Raw genomic sequence first — 17,976 nt, 5'->3', positions numbered from 1 at the left:
TAGTACATGAATATATCTTATTGCTAGAATGCTAGATAATTCAGCATTAATTCCAATCCTGTGTTTTTGGTTTTAATAGTTGAAAGCACCCAGAAACCATGTTCATATAAATAAAAATAAAAAGGATTTGTTATTATAACATTACTCAATTTTTTTTCAACTCCTTCCTGGATATATACAAAATAACCACTTAGTGCTCTAAGATTAAAAATACTTTTAATAATCAGTGGATTACTCAAGTAAGTTGTCCTTAATTTTGTTGTGAGCAAAAAATTGGAAGGCACCAGACTTGCAAAAGGATTAGTTATCCAGTCATCTTTTTTCTCAGTTTCTGAGAAATACACCAAAAGCTTTAATCAATAATTATCAAGTGACTATTAATTATGCCATGTTATTGTTTCTCTTAGAGGCACCCAGTTTAGCCTAGTATACTTTGAAAGGCTTGGGAACACTGAAATATTGTTGATTATATCATGTTTTTATCAATATAATATTTTTGGATTAAAATGGTTTTGCCGTATATTTTAAAAATATCTTCTTCAAAATCTTGGCGTTTCAGACTTGCCATGTTCACTTGGTGGAAAGCATTCCCCAGGTATCTTGGAGCAAAGTAAATTCTCATTTTTAAGCCAATCAGCCAAATCATACTTTCTAATAAAGAAAGTAACTTCATTTTTCATTCCAATAATGTGTTCTTAAGAATTTTACAAAAAACGAGAAATAAATTACAGAACATTTTGTAAGATAGATTAGTAAAACACTCAAGATTAAAATAATATAGATTTGATGTAATTAGTTTATTCATTCTCTAGTTATAAAACAAGATAAATATGATTTTTCTCATGACAAAAGCCCACCTTAATATGTCCAGTAAGGAAGCATTAGATGTAACAATTGGCATTCTACTCAGCCACCTTTTCAAGGAGAATAGTCTAAAAAGTGTTTCTTTTTGTGGGGAAAGAGGTGAAAAAGTGACACATTCCTGATCATTTGGGACTCTCTCAGTACAGTGTTTTACCAGCTCTATTTTGTGCTCTTTGAGATAGTACATGCCAACTAAATATGCCATATTTCATTAAGCTCCCAATAGCTAAAACCTGCATTTTATGTAATTGAAGTTTTGGACTCTACTTACAGCAAGGTTTTACTGACTTAATTTGTAATTATGCAATTTAGCATATGGCTAAAAGAATTCAAGTTTTTTTGGTGAAGCAGAGTATGATAGTTCCTTGATAAATGTGTACGTGTTTCAAAATATGACTGACTTTTTTGAATAATTAGGTATTTAAGGTCAGATATAATAACTCCTTTTAGTCAGACATTGTGGCCAAACTTTTCCTATTTATTTAGTGAGAGATACAAACTGTGTAAAATTAATTGGTTATGCACCAAGCATATAATTTTACTACATCTTTATGGTTATGTGTTTTTCTCTAGCTATGTTTATCTATGGTTTTAACCAGACAAAATGTAAAGTAAGCAATAAAAGACAAGGGTTCTAATAATGGGCCATGATTTAAACAGAGAAGTGAGGGGGACAGGGGATGAAGGACAGTGAAGAAGTTGTAAAATTCAATGGCTTGTAGATCCAGGTGGGATTCAAGGATTTTTGGAGTTAGGAGGGTTTCAGAGTGAGTGAGCTAGAAAGATGGAGATGATGTTCAGAGTTGTGTGGTTGAAATTCAGTTGATAGAGGCATTGCAGTTATTGATAATGTTCAGATCTAAATATTTATCTGGGAATGAGTGGCTGAGGTAAGATGGATGACAAAAACACAGGAGAATAGGAGGTCACAGAACTGAAAGAAAAGGCTATTGGAAATATCATGTATATTAAAATCACAGAAATAGTACTGAAGAGAGTGACAGTCGACCAGAGACTAAAATCTTTAGAATATAGGAGTAGCAATAGGTGGTAGAATCTGATATCTTAAGAGTCAAAGCTGGGCCTTTTCAGAAAGTAGAACAATTTTAGAAAATCATTTGGAAGCAGAAATGAGGAGCAAGAGAGACAGTCCCCGCATTCCCCAAGGCCCACTGGTATGATGGATGTGAAAAGAAGACAGCCACCACAGGAGGAAGGATGCAGTGGAAGCGGAATCTTCAGGGAAGAGCCAGGTTTCAGTTAGAGCCAGCGGGAAACATTGAGAGAAATTGTTGAGGGCATGGGGAATTTTGTTGATAACGGTGTAAGTTCCAGACAGCACAGGGTTTCTAGAATTGGGCAAGGGTGGAAAATGGAGTCCAAAAGGGGGCTGTACATGTGAGTCAAGTGAGTAAAAGTCTGAGGGATTAAGGATGACCTGGGAGTCCTTGGCTATTTGAGGTGATTGACAAAAATAGCAAAACGAAATACCACTCCTGCCCGCGGTGGAATGGTAAAGGGGTGGGGCTCTTTCTTTAGGACAGTTCCAATTCCTGACAAATGGTGAGCTTGCACGGGCTGCTAGGTCCTTCTCAAAAAATCAATTCTCAAGACTCTACAGAAGTGAAAGTAAAACAAGATCTGAGGAATAACAGCAAAAGCAAAACACAATCCTGAGATTGATCTGTTTCTGTGGGAGAAATGGGAGTGGCGAGAGAGGCAACATGGGGCAGAGGCCTTTGTATGGTGAAGTAAGGGAAGAGATTAGGAAAGCTGTAAATTCTGCTGTCGCTTCTTGCCCACATACTTTGGGATTATCATTGCTTGCCCCATTGCCACAGAAATCCACAGCAACAATCCAAGCAGCTCTCTATCACTGGGGAAATTTCAGGGCATGAAAATGTCGTTAGTCAGCTACCGTCAAGCATGCATTCACCCACTTTCATTCCAGCCCCTCAAGGATGGTTGATTACTTAAGGAAATTGCTGCTTTCTAAGAGTTTAAAGGGGTCCTTGACTGGAAGGAACGGCTGAAAATCAGAGTGTAGTCAGTGGCTGTATGGTACTTAGCATTCCAAACCCAGGGGTTCATCTCCTCCTTTCTTTAAACAAGTGCCTGGTTTCGGGTCTTTCTCAGCACACCTTATTAGGTAAAATAGTTATTACTCCACGGAAACATCAGCTCACAGGCCAAAGTAACTAAACATCTATTAAGTATAGTTACTATAATAGATAAACTGAACAAGATACAGCAATTGAAGAAGAATTATTGGTTCAGATGAACTAAGAACTTAAAACATTTGTAATGCATATCCTCTAAGAGAAGGGACGATATTTGTAGTTTTTAACAAGTACCAGAAGTCATAAAGAAGTAGAAATATCAGGGCCGGCTCGGTAGCCTAGTGGTTAAGTTCATGCACTCCACTTCAGTGGCCCAGGCTTCACGGGTTTGGATCCTGGGCATGGACATGCACACTTCTCATTGGGCCATGCTGTGGCGGCAACCCACATGCAAAGTGGAGGAGGACTGGCATGGATGTTAGCTCAGGGACAATCTTCCTCAAGCAAAAAGAGGAAGATTGGCAACAGATATTGGCTGGAGGCCAATCTTCCTCACTCCTCCCCCAAAAATAAGTAGAAATATTAAGAAAAATATAATAGTTGAAATAAAAAGTACAATAGATAGGATGACTACAGAAGAAGGAATTAATGAGCCAGAATATCAGACAAATGTTCTTAGCAGCAAAAATTTTCAAAGAGCAATTAATAAGTAAAAGCAGATAAATATGGAGGATAGAAGTGGACATGCTAATATTCAGGTAGAAGTCCTAGAGAGGAGGAAAAGGAGAATGAGAAAGAAATGAAGGAAATATTTAAAAAATCAATTCCTGGGGCCGGCTCCGTGGCTGAGTGGTTAAATTCATGCGCTCCACTTCAGTGGCCCAGGGTTTTGCCTTTTGGGATCCTGGGCACGGACATGGCACCACTCATCAAGCCATGCTGAGGCAGCATCCCACATGTCACAACTAGAAGGACCCACAACTAAATGTATACAACTATGTACTGGGGGGCTTTGGGGAGAAAAAGGAAAAGTAAAATCTTTAAAAAAATCAATTCCTAAGTATGAGGATAGAAGGAAAATCTTGGCTTGAAAGGGCTATCACAGTACCAAACAAAATAGTTAAGGGAAAACCCACACCTAGATACATTATAGTGAAATTTAAAACAATATTCTACAATATATTTGGGGAGTGGGGAATCACGAATCAGATTTTCTATCTTCAACACTGGAGGACAATGGAGTTATATTTTTCAAGTACTCAGTGAAAACAGTTTGAACACAGACTATTATATCCAGCCAAAGTGTCTTTTAAATATGAGCACACAATAAATGACACAGGCATACAAAGCATCAGAAGCCAAAATGGCCAGTAGATTAAAAAAACCTCAACCTCATTACAAATCTGCAAATGAAACGAAAATCAAAACAACACTGAAACGCTACAAGTTTCTGGAATAATGAGAATTGAAAGTAATCACACTTTGCTGTTTAGTGGGTGCTTTTAGTACAATTATGCGGAAAAAATTGTCAATATTGAATACAGCTGGAAACATACATAAACAATAACCAATAGTTATTCTACTTCTTAGCTGTACAAGAGAACACTTTTCCACATGAGCTGGAAGACATCAACAAGGATATTGATTGCAGCATTTGCAGTAGAGAAAAATTGGAAACAACAAATATTTCTGAACAAGAGTGTGGTAGATACCAAATACTGGCTCATTCAACAACCACTCCAACTTCCATCTCATATTTTCTTCCTGTGCTAGAGGCTGAATAAAAACCAAATGTAATAGGATACTAAAGAAAAAATGTTGGCTGAGACCCTAAGTCTTCAGGACTAGCGGAAAGAGATACCAGATTTAAAAATAGAGCACCTCGTAGGGTTGAAAATGGAGGTTCCATTAGGTGGCCACCTTTAAAGGTCTGCCAAGTGCAGAGAGACTGGCAGTGTTGAATCACAGCAGTAGCGGTCAAGTAAGAAACTACCTGCACTCTTTTCCTCGTCTTATTTGAGCTCCAGTCTTGAAGGGATCAGAAAATAGTTAGCGAGCTGAGTGATGGGTAAAAGTGCTACCCTGGTGAAGAGGGAAGTCATTCCTATCACTCTCCTTCCCCGATGGTATGCCTCTCACCTGCAACAGACTGAAACATGACTAAGGAGCAGCCTCAATAATTTAGTTTCCTTGTAGGGGATTACCTAAGACTGAACAAAACACTCAGGTGACTTCCTAGGTTTTCATTCAGTGAAAGAACCAACCTCAGTGAATTAATTCACTGAATAAATTTAAGTGGTCACCAGGCAATAAAAATAGTTGCCAAAGATTCAACCTAGTAATTATCTACATACACTTAAGAGGCTGTACAGAGAAGTGGTTAAGTGTATAGACTGGAGCCAGACTCTCCAAGTTGAGCTATAAAAACTTGTATTTTCTCAGATCCAGCAAGACACTACCTCACATGGACAGTGTCACCAGCAGCATTGTGCTTCACCAGGAAAGAGGGAGGCTCCTGCTGTATATGGTTGCCAACCTTTTCATAAGTTTATGTCCACTTTGGTTTGAATCATGGCTATGCCACTGTAATTGTGCAAACTTGGCCAAATTATTTTACTTCCTTGTGCCTCACTTTCCTCATGTGAAATGAGGATGATAAGTTTCTATGCACAGGGGTGTTGTAAGGATTCAATGAGTTTATATACAAAGGGTGAATAGAAATGTTCTAAGGAGCATTGTCTGGCACATAGTAAGACATTTTATAAATGATAGCCATTATACATCCCAGAATCTCTTGTAGTAAGAATTCCAAACATGATCTCCTTTTGATCACGCAGATGCAATGCCTGAAACTTGGAGACCAAGTGTGTACTGTGAGTCATACATAAGGAGATGAGATCTATCAACATGGTGGCAAAAGTCTTTGGTTCTCATTGGCTGCAGTCATTGTGGAGATTGTAGTACCCAGTTCTTAGAATCGCAGGGACTGAGTAACGGGCAGTGATCATGGCAGTGGCTGTTCCACCAGTCCAATGGTGTCTTCAACAACTCTTTTGGTTTCACTGTCCTTGGTCCTTTGCCCCCCATCCTTGAGATTCTGAAAACTATCCACTATCCTTTAGTAAATCCCTTTCTACTTAAACTAGCTACAACAAACTCTGCTATGAACTAAAAACTTTAACTGACAGAAGGAGAAATAAACTGTGATATATTCATATAATGGAATACTAAGACAGACATAAAAATAAATGAAGTTTATCTGTATATTTCAGCCTGAATAGGTCTAAAAAATGAATAAAAGAAATTTATGGAGAGATAATACCATCTGAGAAAATTAGAAACTATGCAATGTAACATGTTTATAGGTACACATGTATCTCATTATTTGAATATGTATTATCCAAATATTCACTGTGAGCGTTTACACATTTTTTTACCTAAAATTTGCTATCTAAATAAAAACCCCTCAATAATTTAACTCGATTCTTGTACCATGTAAAAAGTTTAAATTGAAGTGAGTCTTGGTGAGAGGACGTAGAGGGTACTGTGGTCACATCTCAGCTAACCTCCCCATTTGTTTGAACCTCCCACTTCTATTGTTTAAACATGGTGTACACTGTCACTATAATTTCTCCAAGAATTTGCCCACTCGTGGATCCAGGTCACTTCTGCTAGGTGCCTAGGAGCATTACTAACCTTGTTTAACTTAGAGAGTATTTTTTAACATTATTTATTAGTTTAGTTTCACTATAAAACATGTCCCTTGCATTATAAAAGGAAAACAACTTTGAGTTTCTTTTGTTAAAGAATTACATAATGTTTAAATGCTTTATGTTAATCAGAAGTCCTTAGTGGCTGATTTTATAGATACTTAGAGTGTTTTAGTTGCATTGAAGAAACTAGAGTTTGGGGATCAGCTAGATTCACAGTGCTAGGTAGTGAAATATAGGCTGCTGCTCTTGAAAACTTAGAGATCCAACACACTTAGAGAATACAGTAGATCTGAGAAAAAGGATAGACACCTGTATATGGGCTGAATTAAAGACACTAAGTCTGTGATAGGGCTGCCTCAGGGATAAGAAGGAAATAGGCTTGAGAAAAAATGGGTTTTTGGCATTCATCTTTAATGTTGTATATCTTCACTATAAAATATGAAGCAGACATACAAGGTTAACATGTATTAATTCTGCCTGGTAATACATGAGTGTCTTGTCCTATTTTTAAAACTATTCAAAAAACGTTTATCCATCCCACACAGTGCTTACTGATTAGAAAGTTAAAAATTACTACATTTACAATGGAGAGGGCTGATCACTGCCTTAATCAGTGATCAAACTTACCAACGCCAACACTGGGACAACTTATTTTATTTATTTATATAATGACATATTTAATGCTTTATTTTATGCACAGTACATCTCCTGCTGTAATAATCAGTACATATCAGTCATGTCGTTTTCTTGCCAAAACTGCTTCTCCAGCATTTAAACATGACGAAATAGACAAATCCTGAAAGTGGGACATTCTACTAATGCTAGATTCTAAAAATGGTAATGTCAAAAAAAAAAAGTGGTGGTGGTGACAGTCCTAAATAAATTAAAAGTTGACAACATTGATCAGATCCTAGGTTGGAGACACAACATTTTATAAGTTAGTTTTGAGATAATTTGGGAAATTATGGAATTATTTTTAATTTTCTAACATGTCATGGTCTTGTGATTCAGACAATCTCCTTATTTTTAGATGATGCATGAAGTATTGAAGAGTGAAACGTAATGTTGGTAAAGATAAAAAAAAGTCGTAGGATGTTAACAACTAGTGAACCTAGGATGTGATGGGTGTTCACTGCTTTTAGCTTTTCTGTGGTTTTAGAAAACTTCAAAAGTTAGAAGAAAATTTAGCTAAAAAAGACTTCAAAATACAAACAATATTAGAATATTTAGGAAAATGCTAATAATGTTGGGGTGGGCCCTAAACGCACAAAACTTCTACAAATTAATGAAGAGAAAAATAATACAATAGAAATAGCACAAAGGCTATCAATGGGTAACTTACAGAAAATTCAGATGTCCAGTAAGCAAATGAAAGCATGCTCAGTCTACCTAATATTTATAAGAATTCAAATTAAAGCAATGACATACTTTTTTCATCAGACACACTGACAAAGAGCACCAAGTGCTGTTAGATTGTGGGGAAATGTGCAACTCGACACACTGCTGATGAGACTGAATGTACGATCTCCCAAACATAATCAGTTATAAACTATTACAATAAAAAACACACACTCTTTGATTCGCAAACCTGATATAAAGGAAAATATCTTGCAGAAATAAAAACACACATATGCAAGTATTTGTGTGTAAAGATGTTTATTGACATAGCAAAGAACCTGGAAACAACATGAATGTTCATCAACAGAGGAACAATATGAACACATGACACTCTACATATGTAGTATTCTGCAGCTACCAATACGAAAACGAGTTACTAGATCTATATGTACCTGGAAAGATATGCATGATGTATTTTACAGGAAACATTGCACACTGATGTCCATACAGTGACCCTGTACATACATAAATACGAAGAAAAAAACGGACCCACCTATAAATATGTACATTTAAGCATAAAGAAAGCTATGGAGAGGCATTCACGAGGCTTTTAACATGTTAGTTTAGGAAGTCAGGTTTTTTCCTTTATGTATATTTGCTATAATTTCTTGTTTTGGAGGGAAATGCATCATGCAATTTCAGAAGAGCAATTTAGTCAAATATAGAAAGAATGAATGCGTACATAAAAATGTTTAATTTCCAACATTCCTTATGAGAATAGCTCAAAAACTGTTAGAGAACAAAGTAATGGAATAATGGCCCGTTTGACCATCTTTATTCTTCTGCTTGTTGTATATTTTACCTTAGAAGACAGTCTCCAATGCTGAAAACTTGATTTATGGACTAAATATCTCTGTGATAAAGCTATTTCATTACTACACCTTTAAAATTCCAGGAAGCTGTTTTTTTTTTTTTTTTTTTTTAATACTTCATTAAGCTGAACTAAGATGAAGGGGTGGGGGAGGCAACAAAGGACTGCAAAGGATTTTTTTTTAGGACAAGGGTCCTATATGTAGAAAAAGAATGCGATTGGTTTACAGAGAAGGCACCTTGCTCTCTCCTAAACTTAGTTGGCAATCAGCTGTAATGTTTAGAACTTCCACCCCTGAGGTTATTTCTTTTAGCTAAAGCAGCGTTTACAAAAACAGTTCGCATATAAAACATTCAAAGGTATTATAAGAAAGGACTCATGGTCAAATAAGTTTGGCACATGATGGGTTAAAGTAAAAAAGCTTCACTGCCATATTTATTTATTAATTTTTGTGAGGAAGATTAGCGCTGAGCTAACATCTATGTCAATCCTTCTCTATTTTATGTGGGACGCTGCCACAGCATGGCTTGATGAGTGGTGCTAGGTGCGCACCCAGAATCCAAACCTGAGAACTCCGGGCCACTGAAGCTGAGCACGTGAATTTAACCACTACACCACTGGGCTGGCTGCTGCAATACTGATTACAGCCCTGAAAAAATAAAATGAACTTAATGCTCCAAGAAGTGACGTGAAATATGCCATGATTTATAGGCTTGTTTGACCACAGAATCTTTTTTTCCTATATCATCTGAGTTCTAACATGACTTGAAATATACTATGGGGAATTTTAGGTTAACATATCATCTCTGAAATTCAATTATTAACACACAGATATGATCCTAAGTAAAGGAATTAGAAACAAATAATTTTAAGCTAGCACAAGGTACATTACTCTTAAATCATTGTAAAAACATTTTTCATATGTGGCAATTACGAAAGCCACAGTGAAAGGTTTATTTATGATGTAATGAATTACAAAACGTGAGTAAAACAGGCTGGGTGGTCCAGACAACAAAGGCAGGCTGTTGTGACTCCACAGCCATCTTGCTGATGCATGAATTATGATTCTCTAATATTTTTTTGGTGTGTAATGACTAAACTTTGAACTTAACTCAGCAAGTCACAGTGTATTTGAATTGTGGGTATCAATGATTTAAATTTTGTTAAACAGTAAGACAGATAAGAATTAACTAAAATATTAAGGGAGTGTGCCTTGGCCAGGTAACTTTAAGAGTTATCTTTTTAGAGCCAATGAATTTAGAATTCATATAACAAAAAGGCAAATTAACAGACTAAATCATAATTGAAGTCTTTGTAGAACTGTTGGGATATTAGCATTGATAGTTTGAATAACAAATATCAAATATAAATCTTAATTTCACTTTGGCTATTAATCTCAACAAAAAGTCCTATTTGGGAATTCTCATGTTGTAAAAATTAATTAAAAGCAAAATGTCATATAAAATGCCTCAAAATTTCATGATGAGAAAAACTCTTAAATTATTTAACAAAATCTATCATAAAAAAATAAAATTTCAGATTTGTTTTTGTATGCCAGAAGTTGATTCCATAGGTAGTGCATTTGTCTTAAGGCAAATATTAATTTTAAAACATGGCTGTTAAGCATGTAGCCAAAATGTGTTTTCAATGAACTTTTGCAAGTAATGGTACTATGAAATATTTGTTTAAATTTTGTACATATTGGATTGTGATGTAAAATATATTTCTTCATTTGGACCACCCTCAAAGAGGCTTGAAAAACACATCATAAACCAAAACCATACACTGAGAGAACGGAAATGACTTGAGGCTGCATTATCATTTTTCCATCATAATCACCTCTTCGAAATATAATTTCTAAACTCTGGAATTGTAATTAATCTAGCAAAGATTAAATCTTGGACATTCTGGACAAGTGCTATTCCCCTGTAATCTTTTAATTATCTTGTAGATAGTGCTTATGTTTTATTTAGAATATTTAAATCTATCATCATAAGGGAATCTGGTCTTATTTTATTTTGACACTAGGGCTACGCTACTAGCCTCACAGAATCAGCTTCAAAAAGTTTTTTGGGGGAGGAAAGATGGAAAATTTCAAGTCTAAAACTATTTGGTCTAAATTTCTCAAAAACCACAAACTACCAAATCTCAACTAAGATGAAACAGATAACCCAAATAGCCAGATAACTGAATAACCATTAAAGACAATGAATTTATCATTGTAAGGTTCCCGAAATAGAAATCTTCAGGCCCAGATGGTTTCACAGGCAAATTTTCACAAATATTTGAAGAATGAACACAAATTTTATACAACTTCTTCCAGAAAACAGAGGAACACTTCCCAACTAATTTTATGAGGCCACTATTACACTGATACCAAAACCAGACAAAGACAAAAAAAGAAAGAAAAGAAAATGGCAGAATATCTCTCATAATCTTAGACAGAAAAATCCTCAGCAAAATGTTAGCAAATCAATTGCAACAATAAATTATATAACATGACTGAGTGGGATTTATTTCAAGTATACAAGACTGGTTTGACATTCAAAAATCAATCAAGGTAATCCACCATATCAACAAGTTGAAGAAGAAAAATCTTATGATCATATTGATTGCTGCAGAAAAAGCATTTGATAAAATCTAACATCCATATATGATTTTTTTTTTAAAAAAGAACCTCCTGGGGCTGGCCTGGTGGCACAGTGGTTAAGTGTACAAGTTCTGCTTCAGAGGCCCGGGGTTCACCAGTTTGGATCCCAGGTGCGGACATGGCACTGCTTGGCAAGCCATGCTGAGGTAGGCATCCCACACAGAAAGTAGAGGAAGATGGGCATGGATGTTAGCTTAGGGCCAGTCTTCCTCAGCAAAAAGAGGAGGATTGGCAGCAGATGTTAGCTCAGGGCTAATCTTCCTCAAAAAAAATAAAAATAAATAAAAAAAGAACCCCTAAGGAACAGAGAACTCTTTCATTTTAAAAAAGAGCATCTACATAAAACCTACTGACATCCTTAACGGTGAAAGATTGAATGTTTCTTAGGATTTTAAAACAAGAAAAATCTATTTTCTTACAGTTCTCGGGGACAGATATGCAGAATCACAGTATTGGGAGGACCATGCTCTTTCTGAAGGCTCTAGGGAAGGATCCCTTCTTGCCCCTTCCAGTTTCTGGTGGTTACCAGTAATCCTTGGTGCTCCCTGGCTTATAAAGACATCATTCCAACCTCTGTCTCTGATATCACATGGCCTTTCCTATGTTTGTATCCATATTTCCCTCTTCTTATAAGGACACCAATTACTAGAGTAGTGCCTGCTCTAATCCAATATGACCTCATTTTAACTTGATTACATCTGCAAAGACCATTATTTTCAAATAAGGTCACATTGACAGGTACTGAGAGTTAGGACTTGAACGTTTTGGAGAACACAATTAAACCCTCAATAAATACCTAAAAGTGGACGGGCATACCATGTTCATGGATTGGAAGACTCAGATAGTAAAGATGTCAATTATCCCCAAATTGAATTCCTATTAAAATTTCAGTAAGCTTTTTTTGTAGATATAGGTAAGTTTATTCTAGAAATTATATGAAATGGCAAAAGACCTAGAATAGCTAAATAAATTTTCAAAAATAATAAAGTGGGGAGAATCACTCTACCCAACATTAAGACATCCTATAGAGTAACAATAATCAAGACAGGGTGGTATTGGCAGAGGGATAGACACAGGTCAATGGAATAGAACAGAAAACCCAGAAATAGATGTACACAAATATATTCAATGGATTTTTGACAAAGATGCAAAAGAAATTCAATGGAGGAAAGATATTCTTTTCAACAAATGGTGCTGGAATAATTGGACATCCATAAGCCAAAGCAAACAAGAATATCAAGCTAAAGTATACAATGTACACAAAAAGTTAACTCAAAATGGATCATAGACTTAAATGTAAAACATAAAACCATGAAAACTTTATGCAAACACATAAGAGAAAATCTTTGGGACCCAAGGCTAATCAAGGACTCCTTAGATTTGATATCAAAAGCGAGATCCATGAAATGAAAAACTGATAAACTAGAACTTATCAAAACTGAAAACTTCTGCTCTTCAAAAGACCCTGTTAAAAGGATGAAAAGCTAAGCTATGCCCTGTGGAAAAATATTTGCAAACCACATACTCAACAAAGGACTAGTATCATCTAGAATATAGAAAGCACACTTTCAAAACCCGAAAGTAAAAAAATATACAAGCATACTTCATTTTACTGTACTTCACTTTATTATGATTTGCAGATGTTGCTTTTTTTCTTACAAGACACTACACCAGCAAAAAGATGATGACTCACTGAAGGTTCAGATGATGGTTAGTACTTTTTAGCAATATTTTAAAATTAAGGTATGTACCTTGTTTTTTTAGACATAATGCTACTGCACACTTAACAGACTACAGTATAGTGTAAACATAACTTTTTTTACCCCAAGGAAGATCAGCCCTGAGCTAACATCTGTGCCCATCTTCCTCTATTTTATATGTGGGACGTCTGCCACAGAATGGTGTGATAAGCGGTGTGGAGGTCCATACCTGGGATCTGACCCAGGAAACCCTGGACTGCCGAAGAGAAGCACATGAACTTAACTACTGCACCACCAGGCAGGCCCCTAAACATAACTTTTGTATGCACCGGGAAACCCCAGAATTCACGTGACTTGCTTCATTGCAATATTTGCTTTACTGCAGTGGTCTGGAACCAAACCCGCAATATCTCTAAGGTATGCCTCTACAATTCAAAAATGAGTAAAAGACACGGAAAGGCATTTCACCAAGATGGATATACAGATGGCAAATAAGCACACGAAAAGGTGTTCAGTATCATTAGCCATTAGGGAAATGCAAATTAAAACCACAAAGAGACATCACCACACACCGATCAGAATGGCTAAGATAAAAAGTGGTGACAACAACCAAATGCTAGATGCAGAGAAACTGGGTCATTCACATGTTCCTGGTGGGAATGTAAAATGGTAAAGCCACTTTGAAAAAATAATTTGTCCATTTTTTATAAGAGAAAACATACATTTATTATAAGAGTCAGAAACTGCACTGCTAGGAATTTATGCCAGAGAAATGAAAATTTACTTTCACACAAAAACCTATAGACAAATGTTCATAAGCAACTTTATTTGTAACAGCCAAATACTTTTTTCCTTAGGGTTCCCTTCTGGTAAGAATTTTATGATTTAGAACAAGGTATAACCTCACATTAATTATAATAGACACTTTTGTTCCAAAATGGTTTATCTGATGCTTAGTAAAAGTGACAAAAAGATTACCTTATGTATTGTTATTTTTTAAATCTTCCTCTCATTTGAATTTTGTAATAGCATGTGTTTAAAGTACCAAATAAAAATGTTTACAATAATAGCTAACATTTATTAAGCATAAACAATGTATTACACATTGCTTTAAGGCTTTAACTGTATTTACTCCTTTAAATTGCAGAACACTAAGATGAGATATATGATATTAATGTTTTATAAATGAGTAAACTAAAGCACACAGAGGTTAAGAAACTTCCCCAAAGGAACACACACACACAGTAAATGGTGGAGCTCAGGTGATGCTGGACAAGAGAATGATGCTGAACAAGAGAACCCTACATTTTAGGGTTGTGCTCTTGTAATGAATTCACTTATGTCTAACAAAGATTGAAATAAGATGAAAGGTAATTCTGCATTTATATTAATCTAGCCTTTCTTACTGTGAATTCTCTGAATTACTTATGAATGAAAATTAAAAAAGGATTCCCACATTCACAACCTGAAGTGTCTAATATTCCAAAGCTGAATGTCATGGGCAGACAGGTAGAGGATTTACTAAATTAAGATTTTGGTGCAGCTTTTCTCCATTATGAAGTTTATGATGTTGCATAAGGTGTGAATGACGTCTAAAGTCCTTACCACATTCATTACATTTATAAGGCTTCTCACCAGAATGAATTCTCTGATGTTGAGTAAGTTGTGAGCCACGATTAAAGGCCTTCCCACAGTCATTACATTTGTATGGTTTCTCACCAGTATGAATTCTCTGGTGCTGAGTAAGATGTGAACCACGAATAAATGCTTTCCCACATTCATTACATTCATAGGGCTTCTCGCCAGTATGAACTCTCTTATGGTAAATTAGCTGTGAGCCACGAATAAAAGCCTTACCACATTCCTCACATTCATATGCTTTCTTACCAGTATGAAAAATCTGATGTAGAGAAAGTTGTGAGGCACAAATAAAGATCTTCCCACACTGCTTACATTCATAGGGATTCTCACCTGTATGAATTCTTTGATGTTGAGTCAACTGCGAGCCATAAATAAAGGCCTTACCACACTCTTTACATTCATAGGGTTTTTCACCAGTATGAATCCTCTGGTGCTGAGTAAGATGTGAGCCACGAATAAAAGCTTTCCCACATTCCTTACATTCGAAGGGTTTTTCACCAGTGTGAATTTTTTCATGTTCAGTAAGTTGTGAGCCACGAATAAATGATTTCCCACATTCTTGACATTCATAGGGTTTCTCACCAGTATGAATCCTCTGATGTCGAAGAAGCTGTGAGCCATAGTTAAAGGCCTTTCCACATTGCTTACATTCATGTGGTTTCCTACCTGTATGGATCCTCTGATGTTCCGTAAGTTGTGAGCCACGAATAAAGGCCATCTCACAATCTTTACATTTATAGGGTTTTTCACCGGTATGAAGTCTATTATGTAGAGTAAGCTGTGAGCCATAACTAAAGGCTTTCCCACATTTCTTACATTCGTAGGGTTTCTCACCAGTATGGATTCTCTGATGCTCAGTAAGTTGGGAGCCACGAATAAAGGCCTTTCCACATTCCTTACATTGATATGGTTTCTCTGAGGTATGAACTCTCTGATGGTAAGTAAGTTGAGAGCCACGAAAAAAGGCCTTCCCACATTCATAACATTCATATGATCTTTCACCAGTATGAATTCTTTGATGCTGGGTAAGATGAGAGCCACGAATAAAGGCCTTTCCACACTCTCTACATTCATAAGGCTTTTCCCCTGTATGAACTCTTTGATGATAAGTAAGTTGCGAGGCACAAATAAAGGCTTTTCCACATTCCTTACATTCATATGGTTTCTTAGCAACATGAACTCTCTGATGGTAAGTAAGTTGTGAGCCTCGAATAAAGGCCTTTCCACATACTTTACATTCATAGAACTTTTCATCAGAATGACTTTTCTGATGTTCAGTCAATTGAAAGCCATGGATGAAGTATTTTCTACATGCTTTACATTCATAGGATTTCTCAATAGAATGAATTCTCTGTTTTAATGTAAGGGATGTATCAGTCTGGCTAAAATTGGGAATTTCTTCATAAGTGATGACTAATTGCCTGAGAAGTTCCTCTTTATTTCCTAATTGGCTTTCAAACTGGCCTTTGCATTCCCTATCATCTCGAAAACTTTTACACTCACACTTATGGCTTGCAAGTTGTTCTATTATTTCCCATTGAGATGATTCTATTTCATAAATTTCTCTTTTTGATGAGAGGTTCTTGCTCTTACACCTGGATCCTAAGTCTGTAAGATAACAAGAAAGTAAACAAATGCTATTTTCATACTGCTTGAAAAATGAAACTTCTAAGCTAGAAATGTTAGATTCTAACTGAATATTATATTCATACTCATAAAATGTCAATGGAACCAATGTAGAAGAAAAGAAAAATCCAGAAACAGACACAATTATAACTGCAAATTTAGTACACAATAAAGCTGGCAGCTCAACTAAGTAGGGAAAAGATGGACCCTTTTTAATCAATGAAGTGATAAACATAAGGATAAACATACAGGAAACAGATAAAATTGCATTAATTCCTCATCATACAGCCAGATAAATTCCAAATGGACCAGATATCCACATTTACAGAAGTGAAAACATACAAATAATTAGAATAAAACTTTAGTGACTTCTTCTGTAACCTAGGAATGGGGAAAATGTTCCTAATCATAACTTGATAAAAATGTCCACATTACATTTAAAGAAGAAAAAAAAAAGGTTAGCACGTCAAAAACACGATAAGGTAAGTAAAATGACAAACTGGGAAAAAAATATTTGCGAAGGTGCAATATCCCTAATACATAAAGTTTCTAAAAATAGATGAAAGAAAAAGACTACCAACATTATATAAAAATGGACTAGAGAAACGGACAGTTGATAAAAAATGTAAATGGCTTTTCACCAAATGAAAGTATACTCAACTTTTTAAGATAAACGCAAATTAAAACTCCAGAAAGGTGACGATATGGAGAACATGGAGGATATAGAGAAACTGGAACTCTCATACATTGCTGATGGGAATGTAAAATGGTACAGGTGCTTTGGAAAACAGTTTTGCAGTTCCTCAAAAGGTTAATATAGAGTTGCCATATTATACAGCAATTTCACTCCTAGTTATATACCCAACAGAAATGTCCAAAATAACCCCAAATCCCTCTCATGATATATGCCCAATAGAATTGAAAATGTGTCCATATAAAAACTTGTAAACAATGTTCACAACATTATTATTCATAATAAGCAAAAAGTAGAAACAACTCAAATGTCCATTAACTGATGAATGGATAAATAAATTGTGGTATGTCCATACAATGAAATATTTGGCCACAAAAAGAAATACTGATACATGCTACAACATGTGTAAGCTTTGAAAACAATATGCTTAGTGAAAGAAGCCAGTCACAAAAGAGCACATATTATATAATTCCATTTATATGAGTTGTCCAGAATGGGCAAATCTATAGAGACAGAAAGATTAGTAGTTGCACAGGGCGGGGCGTTGGAGGAAAATAAGAAACGGCTTTTACTGGATATTGCGTTTCGTGTTGGGGTGATGAAAATGTTCTAAAATTGACAGTGGTGGTAGCTATACAAGACTATGAATATACTAAAAGTCATCAATTTGTCTACTATAAATGGGTGAATTGTATGGTATGTGAATTGTCTTAATAAAGCAGTTTAAAAAAGTTACACTGAGGTGCTATTTCTCACCTCTTACAATACTGAATTTCCAAATGTGACATCAAAGTCTGTTGGCAAGGCTGAAGGAAACTG

General features: G+C 35.7%; 1 protein-coding gene across 11 annotated transcripts in view; it reads right to left on the bottom strand.

Moving 5' to 3' along the window:
- Window positions 1-9,292: 9,292 nt before the first annotated feature.
- Window positions 9,293-17,976, bottom strand: part of LOC103558430 (zinc finger protein 345-like) — a 40,715-nt gene continuing 32,031 nt past the window's right edge. For all 11 annotated transcript variants that reach the window (XM_070557493.1, XM_070557495.1, XM_008531431.2 and 8 more), the window contains one exon: window positions 9,293-16,445. In XM_070557493.1, the coding sequence (XP_070413594.1) occupies window positions 14,692-16,445 (1,754 nt within the window). In that variant the 3' untranslated portion in view covers window positions 9,293-14,691. The remainder of the gene's footprint in view (window positions 16,446-17,976) is intronic.

This window comes from Equus przewalskii, chromosome 9 (assembly GCF_037783145.1).
Source record: "Equus przewalskii isolate Varuska chromosome 9, EquPr2, whole genome shotgun sequence".
Lineage (NCBI taxonomy): Eukaryota > Metazoa > Chordata > Mammalia > Perissodactyla > Equidae > Equus > Equus przewalskii.
This window is presented reverse-complemented; position numbering and strand designations above follow the sequence as displayed.